The sequence below is a fragment of the Liolophura sinensis genome, chromosome 8, assembly GCF_032854445.1.
Source record: "Liolophura sinensis isolate JHLJ2023 chromosome 8, CUHK_Ljap_v2, whole genome shotgun sequence".
NCBI lineage: Eukaryota > Metazoa > Mollusca > Polyplacophora > Chitonida > Chitonidae > Liolophura > Liolophura sinensis.
Genome location: NC_088302.1, coordinates 11988577 through 12007844, shown reverse-complemented (window position 1 = coordinate 12007844; position 19268 = coordinate 11988577). Strand labels below are relative to the sequence as shown.

At 37.2% G+C, this 19268-nt stretch overlaps 1 protein-coding gene across 1 annotated transcript in view; it reads left to right on the top strand.

Annotated features, from left to right (window-relative positions):
- The window catches only part of LOC135472690 (ras GTPase-activating protein 1-like), a 30940-nt gene extending 19435 nt beyond the window's left edge, over window positions 1–11505 (top strand). Inside the window, 13 exon segments of the mRNA XM_064752315.1 lie at window positions 566–650; window positions 1141–1379; window positions 1722–1798; window positions 2848–3017; window positions 3618–3777; window positions 3919–4061; window positions 4734–4849; window positions 5155–5241; window positions 5910–5977; window positions 6687–6775; window positions 7127–7204; window positions 8035–8157; window positions 9112–11505. Of these exon segments, the coding sequence (XP_064608385.1) occupies window positions 566–650; window positions 1141–1379; window positions 1722–1798; window positions 2848–3017; window positions 3618–3777; window positions 3919–4061; window positions 4734–4849; window positions 5155–5241; window positions 5910–5977; window positions 6687–6775; window positions 7127–7204; window positions 8035–8157; window positions 9112–9195 (1519 nt within the window). The 3' untranslated portion in view covers window positions 9196–11505.
- The last annotated feature ends 7763 nt before the right edge of the window (window positions 11506–19268 follow it).

The following is a 19268-nucleotide window of genomic DNA, read 5'->3' as shown; positions in this document are numbered from 1 at the left end:
AGGATTGTCAGCGTAGTGTATATAAAAGGATAGTCAGCGTAGCGTATATAAAAGGATAGTCAGCGTAGTGTATATAAAAGGATAGCGTAGCGTGTATAAAAGGATAGTCAGCATAGCATATATAAATCAAAGTCAGTTTGACAGAACATAATTTTTCAACTTTTTCCTCTGTGTTCGCAGCCAATATTCTGAAACATTCTGAAAGAAGCATGGGGTGTAGAGAAATAATTTGTATGGTTTTTTTGAAGCTTGCATTTTTAATGATACAAACAAATTATTTTCAGCATCATTTTCGTAATAATTGTCAGTGGTTGAAAAGGTTGAAGATTTACAGTAGTCACAATTTTATATGGTGAAAAGACATACTTCAACTGTTTTGTACGTAAAAAATGAGGTTCAGGCAGAGATCATGCACCCACATTGGTTTGGTACATTTTAGGGCTTTACAATTGCTCATGAGCGACAGTAAAGAGATAAAATTAACTTACAAAGCTTTTTAAGAATTTAGTAAATTTACTGTATAAACTGGCTCACTTGTCACAAGTGTCTTTAATGTGTATTTCAGACCAAACTGTTTCCAGCTGGTGATGAATGGGCTGAACACCTATTCTGTGTACTACCTCTGCGCAGAGAATGCTGACATTGCCCAGGTATGTGTGTTGTTGTTGTTGTCAGTTGTAGCCTAGGGCACGTTACATCTTCAGTGATTAGTCCACGCCTGTAGAACTTCATATGAAGTGAAAAGAGGATGCATTCAAGGTTTGACCTGTGTGTCCCACATAGGCTTGTGTCCTCACGTGGAACTATCCAATCAGCATTCAGCATGAAAACTGTCTCACATGTTGTTTAGAATCATGTTTTGCATACTCTATAATGCATGTGCATGTAAGTGTTATTAGAAATAAAGCTTGAGACAGAAGTTGTGTTTTCTGACATCACTTCCTGCCTCATCACAGTGATCCCAGTGACCTTGGCACTGTTCAAGATTTCTGTATAAAATTTGCTAGTGGTGTAAAGAGAGCGTAGAGAGGCACATGTGATGTAAGGAGTATGCTGTAGACACTGCTGCCAGCCATCTTTTTTTTTTTTTTTTTTTTTTAATTTTGGGCTGAAGTCACTGCTGTTTTTTTTCCTCTCCAGGACTGGGTGCATTCTCTGAAGCCATATTGTCAGAATACACAGGCAAAGAAGCACCCCAGCATCTCATCAGCATTGAAAGAACAACGGAGTTTGTTGATTTACATCTGTGACGCCCACCGCCTACCCCTCCGACAAGTGCCCCACCCCTACTGTGTGCTATCCTTAAATAACGTCAAGGTGGGGCGCACACAGGTTGGGGAGGGCACGGATCCCATCTGGTCAGAGGAGTTTATTTTAGAGTGAGTACAATAATCGCGGAACTAAATGTCAGGGAACAAAACCAAATAATTGAACAAATGTCAGGGAACATAAGAATTGTGGAACAAGAATTTCACTTGATATAAGTTTTTTTCTTCTTCTTCGATTGATATGTTCATGGATGAATTTGGAGAAGAAAGTGGTGTCTTGCGCAAAAAAATAAACAAAATCAAGATCTGTATGATAAGTAATTCTTTCAGTTACTGTTTTTTACTGTTTTATGGACAAATATTCTGGGTGATGATTATATTTAAGTACTAACTTAGCACTGAAATGTGCTTTTATCAGTTCTGATGTGTATTGTTTATATTACTTTCTTGTAGTGACATTCCTGCTGATATTGACAGTGTTTCAGTGGCAATTTACAACTATTCAAAAAGATCAAAAGACACAGAATTATGTGAGTATTTGATAAAATCCAAGCATATTATCATGATACTAGCAAACAAGCTACCTCTGATGGATAAGACATCTCGATGAACAAAAGGATCTGTTGACCAACAAGGTTGGGTGTTCAATTCTTTGTCTTACTGTCAGGAATGTTGTGAAATACTAGGTTGCTGCTTCCATATATTCTTGAGTGTGAGCTAATGCAGTTGTGTATTTAGGCACCTTACCAAGACTTGTATACAAATTATTCAGTGGGGGGGAGTTAGGGTTAGGGATGACCCTGCCTGTCTGTCGGTAGACACAATTTTGTCCATGCATCTCCTCTGAATTTTGAAGAACCTTACCATACATCTTGCATATCATACGAAAATGTGCACAAAAGTTTAATGGCAATCAGATAATTATTTTCATAACTACCCTCATTTAGGTCTTTGTGTAATAGTGCTTTTCCATGTATTCCGATTTTGTCCATGCCACTCCTGCTGAAGTACTGAACCTATTTCCATGAAACTTAGTATACATCTTCCCTATCATCTATACTTTTGCATGCTCTACTTCAAATACAGTCAAGTAATTAATTTCATAATTGTTCTTGTTCAGGCACTTAATGCAAGAATGGATTTTCATGTACACAGATTTTGTCCATGCAACTAAACTATTGCACCAATTTCCCTGAAACTTTGTGTATAAAAAATTAACTTTTTTCGGGAGATTTCATGGTTTATGTTGGACTTTTCACTAAAATTTGGTGTTTCCATACAAAATACGGTAAAAGCTGTCAAGACAGGATGTGAGCAGCGTAATTACCGAAGAGCCTCTCACCAGTTCGAGTGCTGTCAGTTCAGGTCTCGCTCGTACTGGCCTCCTCTTAGTTTGTACGCGGGAAGGTCTGCCAGTAACCTGCGGATTTTCTTGTGCTCCCCCTGGGGTTCTGCCCAGTTTCATCCCACCTTAATGATGGTTGATGTTGTATAAGTAAAATATTCTTGAGTATGGCGTAAAACTCCAATCAAATAAATAAATAAAATTTGTGATATTTATTTTGCTGCTGTTTTACAGTTCAAATGACAAAACAGCTGTGTAGTTTAACAAGTGGGGAGATGTATGATGAATGGTTTGACCTACACCCTATCCAGCTGACGTGTCGAGAAGGCGGGGCAATCCGGGTGCGCTTACGTTACCTGCACGAAGTCATTATGCCTGTCAAGGAGTACACTAGTCTAAAAGAGGTAAGCGATCAAAAGTCCTGTTCAGCTGAGACCGGCACATTGACTTTGTGGTCTCTGGCCACTTTCATAAACATTTTTATGGAGATTTTTTTCCATAAATGCCTTTTAAGCAGTTTGTATTAGAGACATGATATTGTTTGTTGGCCAGTAAAGTTTTGTGAAAGTTGTTCCATTGTAAATTGCTGCTGTCACATTATACATTACGTTTCAGTTATGGGGGGTCTTCATGGCCCAGTGGTTAGTTTGGTAACATAGCATAATGACACCAGGGGGCCTCCATGACTCAGTCGGTTAGCGCGCTAGCGCAGCCTAATGACCAAGGAGCCTCAGTAAGTGGGAAGGTCTGTCAGCAACCTGCGGATGGTCGTGGGTTTCCCCCGGGCACTGGCCGGTTTCCTCCCACCATAATGCTGTCTGCCGTCATATAAGTGAAATATTCTTGAGTACAGCGTAAAACAGTTTTTCGTCTCACCATAATGAGGGCCACCATCGAAAAAGTGAAATATTCTTGAGTACTCTGCAAAACATCAATCAAGTAAATAATGAAATATTACTGGTTGCTTTAAAGTTCTCTGAGTAATCTCCCCTTGTTGTTTTCAGCTCATCCTTAGTCCTGATCTAAAGAATGTGATGGCCATCTCCAGTGTTGTCGGGGGCAACGATGCCGCCTTTGCTAAAGCGTTGTTGCGGATATTCCGTCGGGAGCAGCAGGAGGCAATGTTATTGAGGACTGTTAATGAGAAGGAAATAGAAAAAGAAGGTAAGACCAAGATGTATCAATCCAGTATATTTATAAGAATATCCAGCTTTGTGAAACTTTTTGAAAAGTTACCTATATTGTATTGTGTGCATTTAATGTCTTCAATAAGATATGTTACAGTTTTGTTATGTTTGGTTTCAGAATTAGTATCAACATTGTTCAGAGGGACTTCCTTAGCAACGACTTTGATGGACCAACATATGAAAATGACTGCCATACCATTTATACATGAAGCTCTCAAGGATGCTGTGGTCAAAATAGTGGAGAGCAAACACTCGTGTGAGGTGAGGCCAGGTTGTCATGTGACACAAACACTCATGTGAGGTGAGACCAGGTTGTCATGTGACCACAAGAAAGAAAATTGGGTGTAAGACCCTTATATCAGCGGGGATTTCTTATTACATTTTACTGATTTTGCCCGCTGATAAATACAGTCACATTCTCTGTTAACAGTGACCCAGTTATCAGGGTGCCAGTGGAAACGTTGAAAAGCTTTGAAGGCCAGGAAGATCCTGAGACAAAATATTAGTGAATGGTTTAATTATGTGATCTAGCTTAAATCTTAAAGGGAACCTCCGTGGCTCATTTGGTTAGCGCACTAGCGCAGCATTATGACCAAGGAGCCTCTCACCAAATGCGGTCACAGTGAGTTCAGGTCCAGCTCAGGCTGATTTTCTCTCGAGCCGTAAATGTGAAGGGCTCTTAGAAACCTGTGGATGGTCATGGGTTTCCCCCGGGCTCTGCCATGTTTCCTCCCACCATAGTGCAGGCCGCCATCGTATAAGTGAAATATTCTTGAGTATGGTGTCAAATACCTTTGATCAGTCGAGTCATTCATTCACAAGCAAAGTGTTCCCTCGACTCACAGGAATATGGTTCTCCTTTTTCTGCATGTATATGATATGGAAACATGTTTGCACATTTATTTACCTATTTTTTTTCCGCTCTGTTTACAGTTAAATCCAGAGATGATGGACAACGCTCAAGAGCTAGAAGCCAACAAAGAACACTTCCTTAACCTTATGAATGATCTTGTTGAACACATCTTTAAGTCAACAGATCACTGTCCTCTGTAAGTGTTAACAAAATAATTACATTTACTATTGAAGAGGGATATTCCAGTACAATATCATTCCACGTTCCAAGCAAACCTTAAAACACCTTTCTAATATCAATAGTACTCTAAGAATCAAAAAAAATCGACCAGTTAGTCATGGATGAAATTTATGGTCATTTAGGGTAAATTAAAAATTCTTGTAATTTGTTTTTTTATACATGTTATTGTTTGGGTTATGACGAATTGATTAACAAGGATTTGTGAAGGTACATACGTTGAATGCCATGTCTCGCTCACGTGACCGCTTTACACACTTTCAGAGTGCTACGATATATATGTGGATGTCTACAGAAGAATGTCCAGGCAAAATGGCCAAATGACCCCACTGTCAAAACCAGGGTTGTTAGGTAGGTGTTATTCCTGTCTTTTTTTCCTGGTTACTATGGTAACAGAGCAGTTTGACTTACATGTATTAAAGCAGCACAAATGCAAGCAACACCAAGTATTTTTATTTAAGTGTCTTTTTAAACATGCTAAGCATTAAAAATGTTGGTGATTGTTTGGGTACTATTCTATGATATCATCTGTAGCTGGTCTTTCCTGTTACAAGCCAATAAGATATGTACTGGTTTTACCAGGCTTACTTACTTGGGGGCCTCTGTCGCTAATGACCCAGGAGTCTCTCACCAATGCTGTGAGTTCAAGTCCAGCTCATGCTGGCTTGCTCTCAGGCCGTACGTGGGAAGGTCTGACAGCAACCTGCGGCTGGTCATGGGTTTCCCCTGGGCTCTGCCCGGTTTCCTCCCACCATAATGCTGGCCAGCGTCGTGTAAGTGAAATATTCTTGAGTATGGCGTAAAACACCAATCAGATAAATAAATAAATACTAGGCTTACTTCTTGCAGTCAGTGAATGTTTTAAGGATTTACATACCCTCTGAATAGATAAGTTTGGCATTTTAATACTTAGAGAATTTCAGTTGTTTTGGCTGAAATTTACTTGGCACGGTAAAAGTAACTGGTATTCTGTTTTGAGTGTCAAATTTTTAAATTAAATTCATAATTTTGATTTGCAGCTGTTTCATTTTCCTCCGGCTTTTGGTGCCAGCAATTCTTAATCCTAAGGGCTTTAATTTAGTAGGAGGTAAGTGTGATATTGCTATTAATCACAGGTGATTCTGATTGGTTTAAAACCAGCTTCCTTGTACAGAGGATGAGAGATCATTAATTTTGATTGATTTAAAACCAGCTACTTTGTACAGAGGATGAGAGATCATTAATTTTGACTGATTTAAAACCAGCTACTTTGTACAGATCAGAGGTCATTAATTTTGATTGATTTAAAATCAGCTACTTTGTGCAGAGGATAAGAGATCATTAATTTTGATCGATTTAAAGCCAGATACTTTGTACAGAGGATAAGAGATCATTAATTTTGATCGATTTAAAGACAGCTTTTTTGTACAGAGGATAAGAGATCATTAATTTTGACTGATTTAAAGACAGCTACTTTGTACAGAGGATAAGAGATGATTAATTTTGATCGATTTAAAACTAGCTTTTTTGTACAGAGGATAAGAGATGATTAATTTTGATCGATTTAAAACTAGCTTTTTTGTACAGAGGATAAGAAATTGCTTAGGGATCCTCATACAGATTAATGAGCTGCCTGTACTCAAAAATTTAAGCCCAAATAACAATAATAACACCAATCAAATCGATAATTTAGTTTTGAAATTTAATTTTGTCGGGATTTAATTTTGAAAAGTTAATTTCATGTTGATTTGGAAAATATAAGATAAGTTACTTAGAATCGAATTTGGTACCACTTTTGTTTTGTTTTTTTGTTGTAGAAACTCCCTCAGAAATGGCATACAGGGCCTTAAAGCTGGTAGCCAAATCACTACAAAACTTGGCCAATCTTGTTGAGTTTGGTGCCAAGGTCAGTTTCCCTTGTTACTGGTTTTCTTCAGCAATGTCATTGTAGAAAGTTAAAGAGAGTCAGAAAATGTTGTCATCTGTGGAATGTTAATTTTGTCAATTTTGCTATGAAAAATGAACTTTAAGACAAAGATGTATGTGTGTATAAATTCAAAATGTGTAGCAAGTCTCATTTGTGCAGCCAATAAAACATCTACCAGCTATTATAAAACCAAAAAGAAGTGAAATGCATGTGTTACAACCTTGACTTACATGAATGTGACCACATGTGTTTTCTGTTCAGACTAAACACAGTTTGTTTTATGTCAGTCAGTGTTTTGATTGTTTGTTATTTTATATTTCTTTTCTCCAGGAGTCTTTCATGACGGTCAACAATCTTTTTATAAAAAGAAACAAACAAAGGATGGTAATGTTTCTAGATGAACTTTCAGTAAGTTTTGATTTCATCAGCTAATGGCATGCATGCATTCGAAGCCTCGCACATCGAATGAGGTAGGGGTTAGACGATGAGGTAAATTGTAACATGGGAAAGGTAAAGAGAAATGAAAAACATTAGACGATATTCTCATAACTACGGATGATATATTTGACAACAGAAGAATCTACACAGCATATATACATTCTGGTTGTCAACAAGATGTGATTTTGGACTTATTGAGCTGAGAGTTTTCTTTTACCTCCCATGTTATTTAGGCAATATTTTCACCACTGTGTCTGCGCAAATAAAGCGTTTTGGCACAAGTGAAATGCCAAATGCTCAGATGTCCGTGACCTCGAATATTCGGTTCTGTACAAACTGATATGACAGATTTTATATTATGGGAAATAACCTTTAACTTCTTACCAGTAGCTGCACAACTCAGTCAATGTGTCACTTGGTAGGTCTGACAATTTTGTGATATCCTGCTTTTTAACATGGACCATTCATTTAATATGAACTAAGATCCCGGAGTACAAGATGGCATGGGTTATTTGCAGGTTGTTGCAGCAGTTACCAAATGTTTGTTTGTTTCCATGTAGATTTTTGTTGTTAATAGTAGATACTTCCGGTTTAAGTTGTGTCATAGTTGTTAACAGTTTACATATACATGTATCTCGTGCACTTGTAGATTTGATCTGTATCAGAAGAATAGCCAAAAAGTTCCATCCATGTAAATGCCTATGTTTGCAGTGTGATCACAGATTTCTTTATTTTAGCGATGTTCTTATTAAACAGAAAATGTATTGTTGTTGGTAGCCGTTGTTTTTTCTTAACTGTAGAATGTGCCAGATTGTCCTAACAGACGAGAAAGAGTGTCGGGGGAACAAGGTCGTGACCTTGCCAGCATCCATCAGATATGTGCCTCACACGTAGACGAACTCAGGAAACTCAGCGATACACCGGTAATACATGCAGAAATTGGTCTCAAACTCCCCATAGTTGTCGGTGTATACTGTAATTCTTCAGCCTTTTCGCATGTTTGCAAGGTATTTTATTCAAGCATATTCTGAAAATATTATTCTTCGTAGTCTTGAGGAATTATTGATTGAGGAATTAGGGTAGTGAAGTCAATTTTAGGAAATTGCATGCAACAGATCAGCCCCCAGCAGTGGAATTTTGTAGCCCAGTTTCCTTACATTTCCTTAGGATATGCTGAATTATGGCATCTCACCTAATGTTGTATTTTTCAAATGGCAAATTTTTGCTGAATTCTGATTGATTCATCCATCTTGTATAGCCAATTAAGAGTTTTATGTGAGGTTTGATGAACTATGAGAAAAACTTGAGTGTTGATATAAAGTGTCATTTTAATGCCTTTATATTCTTCTGAAAGTGCATTTTTACATATCAAATGTTAGGTGGAACACAGCTTTCAGATTGATAGGTAAAGTCTTGTTTCTGTAGTACAAATCTGTTGCGAGACAGGGCTACAAATATGGCCGCACACAAGAGGCGTAATACAAGACAAGGATTATTTGTGAATAAGGAATACACTTAGGTTTTTCGTGACATTGTTGTGATAATCATAAAAGCACCATTTTTGTGCAAATGTTTTGCATGACATGCACCTGAAACTTGTAAGGTTCATTTCAAAGTTTCAGTTTCATCAAGTTGAGTGATTAAATTGTGACTGAAAAACTTGTCCGTATATTGTTTCTTTCATCAAATATCCCAGTGTTGTAGATGAACAGTTTATCTAATTAAAGGTACCTGTACCTGTATTAATAGCTATGGCCTATTTATCTACTAGAATATCCACTAACGGTACTTTTTTCACTAGTACATCAGCAGAAAGAACTTTCACTCCTTTTTTAGGTGAATGACATCACTTTTAGATCAGTCCTTTTCTGTTTCAGAATTCTTCTGCACTGAAGAAGCTGGTGGCAATAACTGATATGTTGACCAATCACAAAAGACAATACATGGGTGACACTACGTGATTTTGACCAATTGGATGTATGTTGCATGAATGAGAATTGAAGAAAGGGCAGCTACAGAGGACAGCATCTCTAAAAGTCGTTTTATTTTCCTGTCACTGTGTAATGGATGTAGGGAACGTGAAGGAGCGAGAAAGATGAACAAGATGTGTTCGTGCGGGAGAACATATGAATACATAAGTCATATATTTATCACAAGGGACTCATCTGATAATTTACATATTTAATGAGCAGTAAGGTGTACAAGATGAGTTAGTTCTCACAAGTCTAATTAGTCTCTGCTCATCAGGTAGGACCCTTCTCATACTGACTTAAAATTCGTGGATATCCCCAGATGCCTTACATAGAATAAACCAGTGAATGCTGTCGGGACCAAGGAGCGCCCAGATTTGAACCAGTGTTTTACCACTGTGGTACGAGTGCACCGAATGGGACCAGTGACTGTTTGGGACTAAGCTTGCCTGATATAAACCCGTATGGAGATGCGGATGTGTCCAACAAGAATAGCGACCAGTATGTGGATTTGAGTGTACTTATTGGGACCAGTGAGTGCTTGGGGCTAAGCTTGCCTAGTATGAACCTGTGTTGAGACCAGGTTGTGTACAACAAGAACAGCGACCAGTATATGAGCTTGAGTGTACCTATAGGGATTGGGACTAAGCTTGCCTGGTATGAGCCTGTATTGAGACCAGGTTGTGTACAACAAGAACAGCCACCAGTATATGAGCTTGAGTGTACCTATAGGGATTGGGACTAAGCTTGCCTGGTATGAACCTGTGTTGAGACCAGGTTGTGTACAACAAGAACAGCAACCAGTATATGAGCTTGAGTGTACCTATAGGGATTGGGACTAAGCTTGACTGGTATGAACCTGTATTGAGATTTGGATGTGTCCAACGCGAACAGTATCCAGCATGAGGGCTTGAGTGCACCTGTTGGGACTAGTGAGTGCTAGGGGCTAAGCATGCTTAGTTTGACCCTGTATTCAGACTCAGGTGTCCAACAAGAACAGTGACCAGCATGCGGACATGAGTGTACCTGATGGGACCAGTGACTGTTTGGGGCTAACCTTGCCTTGTGTGACCATGTGTTGAGACTTGGATTTTTCAACAGGAACAGTGACCAATATGTGGACTTAGTGCACTGATTGGGACCAGTGACAGCAGAGGGAGTCCAATGTGCCCAAGGAGTCCACTGACCATTGTTGGGACCAAGGGAAGTTGAATGCGAGCAATCACAGACAGTAGTGTGAACCATGTAATACATATATGGAGGATTCCTGGCACTTCACAGGTCAGGTCATAGTCATGTGATCAACTTCACATCTCATGTGATGGTGCATATGATCAGTTGCCATGGCAACAAAATGGTGGCTGAGCATGAAAAGGTGCAAACAGTGCAAACATGTTATGGGATTTCTCAGAATGCTGACAGAGATGTATCATGTTGATGATCGAACACACAATGGGGTCATGAACTGGAGAAAGATAAACGTATTGGGAAATACTGCTGATTAAGGAGAGAGAAAGAGAGATAGCGATCATTTTCACCCAAAATGATGGCTGCCACTTCAGTGATAGTTTGAAGAGAAGGAAAGTCTTATTACACCCAGCACAGAAGAAAATGGTGGCCTAAAATTTTATAAAAAGAGTGCTTAATAAGATCCTGTGATAATCATGGGGAGCTACCGTGTGTTAGGATTGATGTAAAAAGTCTTGAGGATCTGCAGGACAAGAAGATTTGCATGTGGGGTATAGTTCCTGTACATTGATGATATCTGCCATGCAACAACAACACAAAACGTGGGAATTGTGCCACTGTCTTCTCTCCCCAGTCATGTCAATGGAGACTCAAATATGGAATAATCTGGCCCTTATCACAAAACTTCGTAAATTGATTTTTTTGTAACTTGTTCAAAAAATAATGTCGCCTTAATTATGGCACTATAATCAAGGCAAAAGTTACAAGAAGTACGGCTTATGAGTTTTGGAAAAGTTGCGTCGGTATGATGTTGAGGAATCCACAATCCCAGTAATAAGTTGTAGATATGCAAGAGTGTTTTAGGAAATGGAGACATGTTAATGATGTGAGAAATCATTCTGAAAGCCGATATTCATTTCTGATATCACTAGACGTGTCAGTGAAAGAAAGTCATCATGAATGGCAATGTGGAATGTGCATTTAGATTCTACAGAACAACATTCTGACGCTATCTGCAGCTTGTAAAAGCTAGATGTCTCCTTCAGAAAAGCACAGGAATACGTGCATGGCAGACAGTTGCAATGTGGTACGTTTTCTTATGGCCTATGAATGAGGGGTTGTTTAATGTCAAGTGTTTGCTGTGCAGATATTAAGTTGTAATTACCACTGAGGTGTATGAAGCAAAAGATCTCTGTCAACACTTGTGAATAGGTGCAGGCGTCAGTTTCTCAGGTGTTTCTGTTGCACCTGTGTGAAATGAACGCATTGCACCAGACTGTGTGAAATTCCAGCTCTCAAGGTGACTACCATGTCACAGTGCTAGTAGTGTGTGGATTAGTAAGAAAGAGATGGCCCAGAATCCTCTGCTTTCAGCAGATTTGGACGGTCAGTTTCTAGTTTTGACCAGTACCCTGGTCACTTCATGCGAAGTCCATACTCCACCCATGTCAAATGTACATTAATGGTAATACTTATTTCTCCTCTCATTGAAGATAAAAAGGAGTTTATGCTGTGATCACATATACAAAAACAAACTTTCTGTGTCATCTTTATGTCTCCAAAGTGCTTAGACTTCTACCTTGTGATGAAGTGGAAACAACAATAGTTTCTGTTTCTCTGGGAATAACTAAACATAGCAAGGCTTCACAGTCCTTTGTCTTTTGTGGGAATATGTGAAGTAGTTTACAGGCTCTCTTGTCAGATTTGTGAGCAACAGCCGTTCCACCTTTATATTATACTAATTATTTCATTAGTATCATAACTATTTTGATGGCTACATCAAAGCTATGTGTATCTGGGAAATGAGAAAGTCAGTAGTCATTGTAGTTGGTTAACAATCTATTATATTAGAAACGTGTCGAAAAAATGAACAAGGTAGGACTATCAGTTAAAATCATGAAGCAGTTGATACAATTGAAACCCCTTAAACTTTAAGGTTCGGTAAATTGTTTGCATTTTGAAGGAATTAAGAGAGAAAAAACAAGAACTGGTGTACACATATACATGTATTTTTATAGTGATCAGCACTTTTTTGTTTTTGGATTTTCATGGCCTGATGGTCTGGGACCAAAAAAGAGCTCTGGACTTTGATGAGATAAAATTAAAACCCTTTAAACTTTTAGGTTTGGCAACTGGTTTGCATCTTGGAAAAAAAGATTGAAAAAAAAAATCAGTGGCTGGTGTACATGTACTTTTATCGTGTGTACATTTTGAGTAGCACTTTTTGTTTATTGGATTTTCATGTCCTGTTGATCTGGGAACGAAAAAGAGCTCTGGACTTCTTGATAGAGATGGCAGTATAGAAGTGGGACCAAGATGGCATGGTGGACTTTTTGTCATGTTGCCATATACATGCACCACTTGCTTCAGAGTTGCCAGGCTTAGTGTTATTGACACCTTGTTTTTCCACATAAAAAAAAAATGAAAGGTCCATAAGAAGTTTCAACGACATTCTTGAAGTCTTGCGGTGTTCACTTCGAACTTTGACACTCAAAATCATTGCTTTTCAGTCGTAACGCATTATTAAACACAGTGAAATTTTTGTAAACAATAAATTCCCATTGTTACATGTATTAGTCCTTAACTTACAGTCCGCAGGCAAAATGAGTTGAAATTCAAAAATCAGGATGACAGCCAGGACACCATTACTATCCTTCCTCAAAACACCAAGCTTTTTCACATGTACTTTTCTTTGAAGACACTTTGGCCAAGTTTTCTCCTGGTACATTTTCTCATGCTCATTAACTGGATATCACAATGTTCAAGGTATAAATAAAACCCACCTTAGAATTCAAACATTCGGCTACATTTTATTCAGTGGGAAAAGTAGTTTCAGATACACCAGAACATGTAGTATTCATTGGTCTTTATGTTAATTTTGAGGGTTTTTTTTTTTTTTTTACTTTAAAGAATACATGTACACAAGTAACCAAAATATTCCTTAAAGGACATCACTCTGTTGTCATCACATAGACGGAACTTAAGCTTTTCTATCTGTTCAGAAAACACGGACTGTATTCAGGCATGGCCATCTAAGCATCTGTAAAGCAGTACTATTGATATACATGATTCTCTCTCCAAAAAGACCAACATTCAAGCTTTATGAGGTCACAATAAAATGTGCATGTATTTTCATTTGTTCAGATAATCAAAATGCACTTTGCTTTTTCCAAGTCTTATGTAACCCCTGGCAGTGGCAGATACTTGCTTCATTAGCACACATCTTGTGCTGATCAATGCTTGTAATGTCTTTGATATTTGATTAGTGTACATTTTTGTGAATTTGGCACATAACTTGTGTTATGGGAAAAGCAGTGTCCAACTGAACTAACCAGCTTATAAACTTAGACCCTTTTTTTTTAAGATATGCAACTTTAATCACCGGTTATTAATTGTACACTCAAGTAGTATGCAAACTGATAATATTTTTGATGTTGTCTCAATTAAGTTGCAAGCAAGTCTTTTATAATATGTTTAAATTTCCTTTTGTACTAGGTATACATGTATAGAAAATAGTTATGAGACACCTTTATCTTGTTATTCATGTTCGTGTCATCATACATGAATTTTGTATATGTGTATAAGTGTCTACTAGTCTTGCTGTTAGAGATTAGACAACCTCCTTCATGATATAGATAAAAACTTATGTGCAACTGTTCTCCCCAGGCTGTTGATGTACATGTAAATTGTTAACTCGAAATTCTGACAGGCAGTTTAACAAGTGTGATGGAAACGTGATGATTAAGTGTTAAGCCGGGCATAGACTGACCCTGTGACTGGGAACAACTGAGTTTTTGGCCACTGGAAGACACAAGGAGCATTTGATCATGCACTCGTCAGTGAACGCAGCCTTGCGATCACCAACAACTGCTGACTCAGTTGCTTGGAGTTGAACATGTTGTACTTTTCTGCAACTCAGAGCATCCATTTGTACGCAATTCCATTGATCTACGCATGCTTGCGCCCAATTGGTCAGGATTGCAAGGTTTTATCAAACTTTTTGACATCTTGGTCGAGTTAGATCCAGTTGGGATAGCAAGCTGACCTACACCTGGCTTCAGTGAAACATGCTTCCTTTATACCATTTGTAATATTTTGCAGTGTTTAGAGGCTGCTTTTCAATCTGTTGACAACATGGTTCGTGGCAATTCAACTTTGAGTTGTGTACATGTATGGCTGATGGTTTCAGTTTAAGCTTAGAAGGCTTATTCTGGGACTCATGGTCTAATCCAACCAGTGTTTTTTACTACCTTTGAACTTTGTCTTGTGAGAATAGCATTTTTTGTAAAACCTTGATTAACCAGTTAACGCTGATATTATTTTGTCAAAGCAACTTATTATGTTACGGCTGACTTTATCCTGTTACAACTGACCTTATCCTGGTAAAGACTATTATATCCTTTGAGAAGAAATCTTGTCTTGGTTCAGTCAGTGTTATTCTGTGAAAATAATACATGGCATACTGTAATTCTGCATGGTTGCAAGGTGTTTATTCAAGCAGACTGATAAAATTATACTTTCTGTGAAGCCCTGAATCTGGCCAATACCACCAGTGTAGTTTTGTTTCCAAAATCTAATTATAAATGTGCATGAATTGCACTGAAAGTTCCTCTTTCACATGCGAAAACATGAGGAATTGAGGTATCCTTTGAGATCTGATGAGAACTAATTGTATCACTTGAGAAATAAGCGTATAACATTTAGATTTTTTGATAAATTGACTAAAGTTTTTGACAGCTGACCTTACCATTTTGAGATGTCTAAGAGGAGCTTTAATCCCTTGGTTTGTTTTCCCACTTTTGTGCTTCATATATGCTTCCCTTATGGGAAGTCTGCTACTGTGCTGTGATTGGTTAAATGTCTCTTTCTTATACACTGTTTTCTGTACATGAAACAAGGGGCAAGGTTGGGAGTTGGGAGGCAGGGAATGAGTTTCTGGCAATCTTGCAAGTGCTAAAACTGTTACTAGATTTTATTTTAAGAATTGGTATTGATAAATATTGATTTAACTTGCTTTTGTTTCTGATAGCTTTTATATAGGTTCTATCTATAATTAAATCTATATGCAAGTGGTAGATCAATAGGTTTTGCTTGACCAGTCCGTAGTACATTTTACGTTTTGTTATGATTCGTTTGTTAAGACATGAACAAGTATGTTTGCATTTTTTTTTCATCAGAAGACGTATTTTATAGATCAACCTGGAACTTAAGTGTGTGTGGGTGGGTGTATTTTGAACTACTTGTGTAATTCAGTGGTCCTCTAAAGTCTAGGTAGATTTGCTTGTAATGTACTGAAGATTCTATATTTTTGTAACACTTGTATGAATGACTTGGTAGGAATGTTAAATTCTACATAAACCCTTTTGTGCATTTTGCAAAATCAGATCGATTTTGTAAAGTGATTTTCACTTGTTCATTCTAATTTTAAATCCCAACATATTCTTAGTTCAAACCACAGAAGCTGAAATTATTACAGATGATTAAGACGTAATAATGTTGGATAATCCCACTAATCCCACTTTTAGTGCCAATGGTTTTAAATCATATTTGAACTTGCTTAGTCATAATGGCCCTTGCATGGATACAGCTCACATTCTCTCTGAAGTTAATTATTGCTACATTGCTACATCTTTTAAATTTTTGATCACTGATAACAGCCACTTCGCTTACATTAGCTTGATGTACTAATTTTTTTTTACTGTGAACAGCAAATGTGGAATGTAAACTAGATTTTCAGACTATTAAACTTACATGGTGCATTGCTTTATTGGAGTTGGATCACAAAATGTTACAGAATGTTTACTGAAAATGTATCAAACAGGTGTCCTGCAAACTGTAACACTTTTTTGGGGCTTGCAATCTTAATGTAGTCTGGCAAGAGTAACTGAGTGAATATGTCCAGCTACTGTAGGTAATCTGCCAATCAAAACATTGACAAGTCATTACAGCCTATCGTTAAGGAGAACTTCTTTCTATCACCAAAGCACATGTACATTTACAAACTAAAAAGATATCCATTTTAAAATATGTAATTCTGATAAACATAATACGCACAAAAAAACCCCCAACTTAGATGTTTAACACGTATTTCTGTTGAGTGTTAAAAAGTGTTTCTATGTTAAAATGTGGTGAAAAAAAACCCCAAAAAAACATAATATCTAAATTTCAATAGTTACCATTGCACTTGCCACCAACTGCCATGTATATCGCTCAGATCAAAATGTTCCTGGAGACCCAAACCATGTGAAAGTTTCCAGATCATGATGTAAATTGCTAAAGTGCGTTTACGGTGATAGGTGTAGATCTTCCCACCATAACTCTGTTCGTTTAAAGCCTTTACTAGTAATGGAATTACAGAGTTAACATATCAATAGCAGCCAAAAATTGTTCCCAACTGAAACCAACCCAGCCAGGCCCCAAGATCACCTACATGTAGCTGTCTGAGACTTAAACCAGACTGGGTTGTAACTTGTAGTATTACTGATGAACTTAGATTTGCATTCAAATGCTTATTGTAATTTTTGTCATGAAGGTTTAAGTGAATTCTAAGTATTAAAAGTATGCATCCTTGAGGTCAGCAACAAGGAGAGCAAAATCCTTAAAACAAGTTTCCTAACAGAGGAGAGGAAAAATTTCAAAGTGAAATAACATTAAAGTGGGTGAAGAAACACTTTTGCGAATTAGTAAATAAATTATGGCCTTGCTCATTGTAGAAGCGAAATAGTCATTATGATGGACCAGTGTTTTGATTGGCATTTTAAGACGTTTTAGCTGTACACAAAGGTATGTGTATATGAATATTGTAAAATTAACAAAAAATAAAATAAATAAAAAACAAAATCAGGTATCATGGAAATGAACCCAAGGCCCAGAGTTGATGGAAATAAGAGAGTTGTGGTTTAAGTAAGGCCAGCCTTTGTGTTCATGGGTACACTTTGATGTCTAGAAATAACCATGGACATGCTTTGCTGTGAGCATATTATGTGATATTTGTGTACAGTGTATTCATATAAAAACCATTTCTGTCATTTGTATTTATTAAATTTGTATGCGAACCAGGTTTGTAAGTACATCTTTCTGTACCCCCTGTGCGAAATGGTATGTCAGTATCTCTATATTCTTGATGCAAGGTGTTAATGTTTTTTATGATATATGGAAAAAAGAAAAACCCAGTCCATATCTTTTACCATATTCAGTGTTAAGTATTGGTATGTTGAAACAAAGATGGAGTGCATTTTGAATTAGAAGGAAATGCCTTCTTTCAGTACCTGTATATTCATCTTCAAATCTGCCTCTCATTTAACAAATTCAAAGAACATGAGCTCATTATTGTGGTCTTCTTAATTGGACAAAAGCAGAATTACAACATTGTTGTCATATTTGTCCATATCAGTGTTTATCATATTAGGCTGTATTTTCACCCATTGGACCACAACTGTTCACCTGTGGTAAGATTTTTAAATTAAGGTCAAATTAAGCAGATAGTTATTTTGCCAAGGCAGGTTTTAAAGCCTTGGCTTTCACTCTACATTTGTATGCCCTGTAACCACAACCATGTGTATGCCCTGCAACGTTTTCCTTACTGCTGACATACGAAAGTCAGATTCATATCTTGATAGCCCTCATTCACTGGTGCAAAAGAGTCCCAGGATGTACTGTAACTGGAAAGCTCAAATTGTGCTCAGAGTACTTGCAGGTGGTTCATATTTTGAATCTATTCCAACAGCTTAAAAAATTGCTTTGTCCACCCTCCAACCAGTCTTATTTTTCAGAAGAGCTGAAAAGTGAAATGACAAGAATTCCAGCAACAAATTTTCTGTACAGACAATTTGAGGGGAAAAAAAAAAAAAAAAAAAAAAAAAGAGAATGCATAGCAGTGTATGCAGGGATACAAAGGAAATCAGATTACATAGAAATGATTTACAAAGAAAAGAAAAGAAGCAGTGAAAGGGCTGCTCTGGGTATAAAAAGGCCAACAAGAGTTAAATACTGGTATCTCACACTGACATTGTCAACGCTGTTCACACTATAAGGACTGTACTTATGTAGTAAGTTGTATTGTGCACCTACGGTGATATGTTTGTGCCGTATAATCTTTTCAAGAAAGCAGAATATAAACTTAATTGTACGGAGATGACTTGACAATCCCAGATTATTGGTTTGACAGAAGTAATGTAAACAGTTACAATTCTTTTTTCTATTTTGTTTTCTGCAGTTATTAAAACAAAGTTCAGTTAGACAGGATGTTGCTCAATTGTCATTGAAAACCATTGTCAAAATTTGGTTGAATTGTTTTAATGTCATAAGTTTTTCAGTCTTGCATACGTCACCATTGCCTGTATAGACCACCTGTAGGTTTGGATGTATGGTACTCAAGATGTTGTATAGGCCATACCTGTAAACGTTTATGTATAGTGCTTTTATCTATTAATGAAATTATGCAAACTTTCAATACACATACTAGTAAATATATATATATGTATACGTACATAATATCTTATACGTATACAGGTATATATGAATATATATATCATCGTGTGCTTCCATGGTAAAAGTTGGTTGCATCAGTGTTTCAACAGTTTGACTTGAGGATTTATTATGTGTTAATATACGACTTTATGACAACGGAGTTCAAAATTATATATGATTACATATGCTTACAATATGCCTTCAGTGAAGGGTTTTACGTGTTCTTATGTGAGAGAAATACGGGACTACAAACAATTTACTTTCATCGCTGAAGTGATATGGGTTAGGCTGGAGGAGTGTCATTATTCAACATTTATACTTTCGTAAATATCATTAAAGTCACTTTCCAAATCTATCACCTGTGTTACCTGGTTGTCTGTGTTTGAAATAATGTATTGAGATCATAT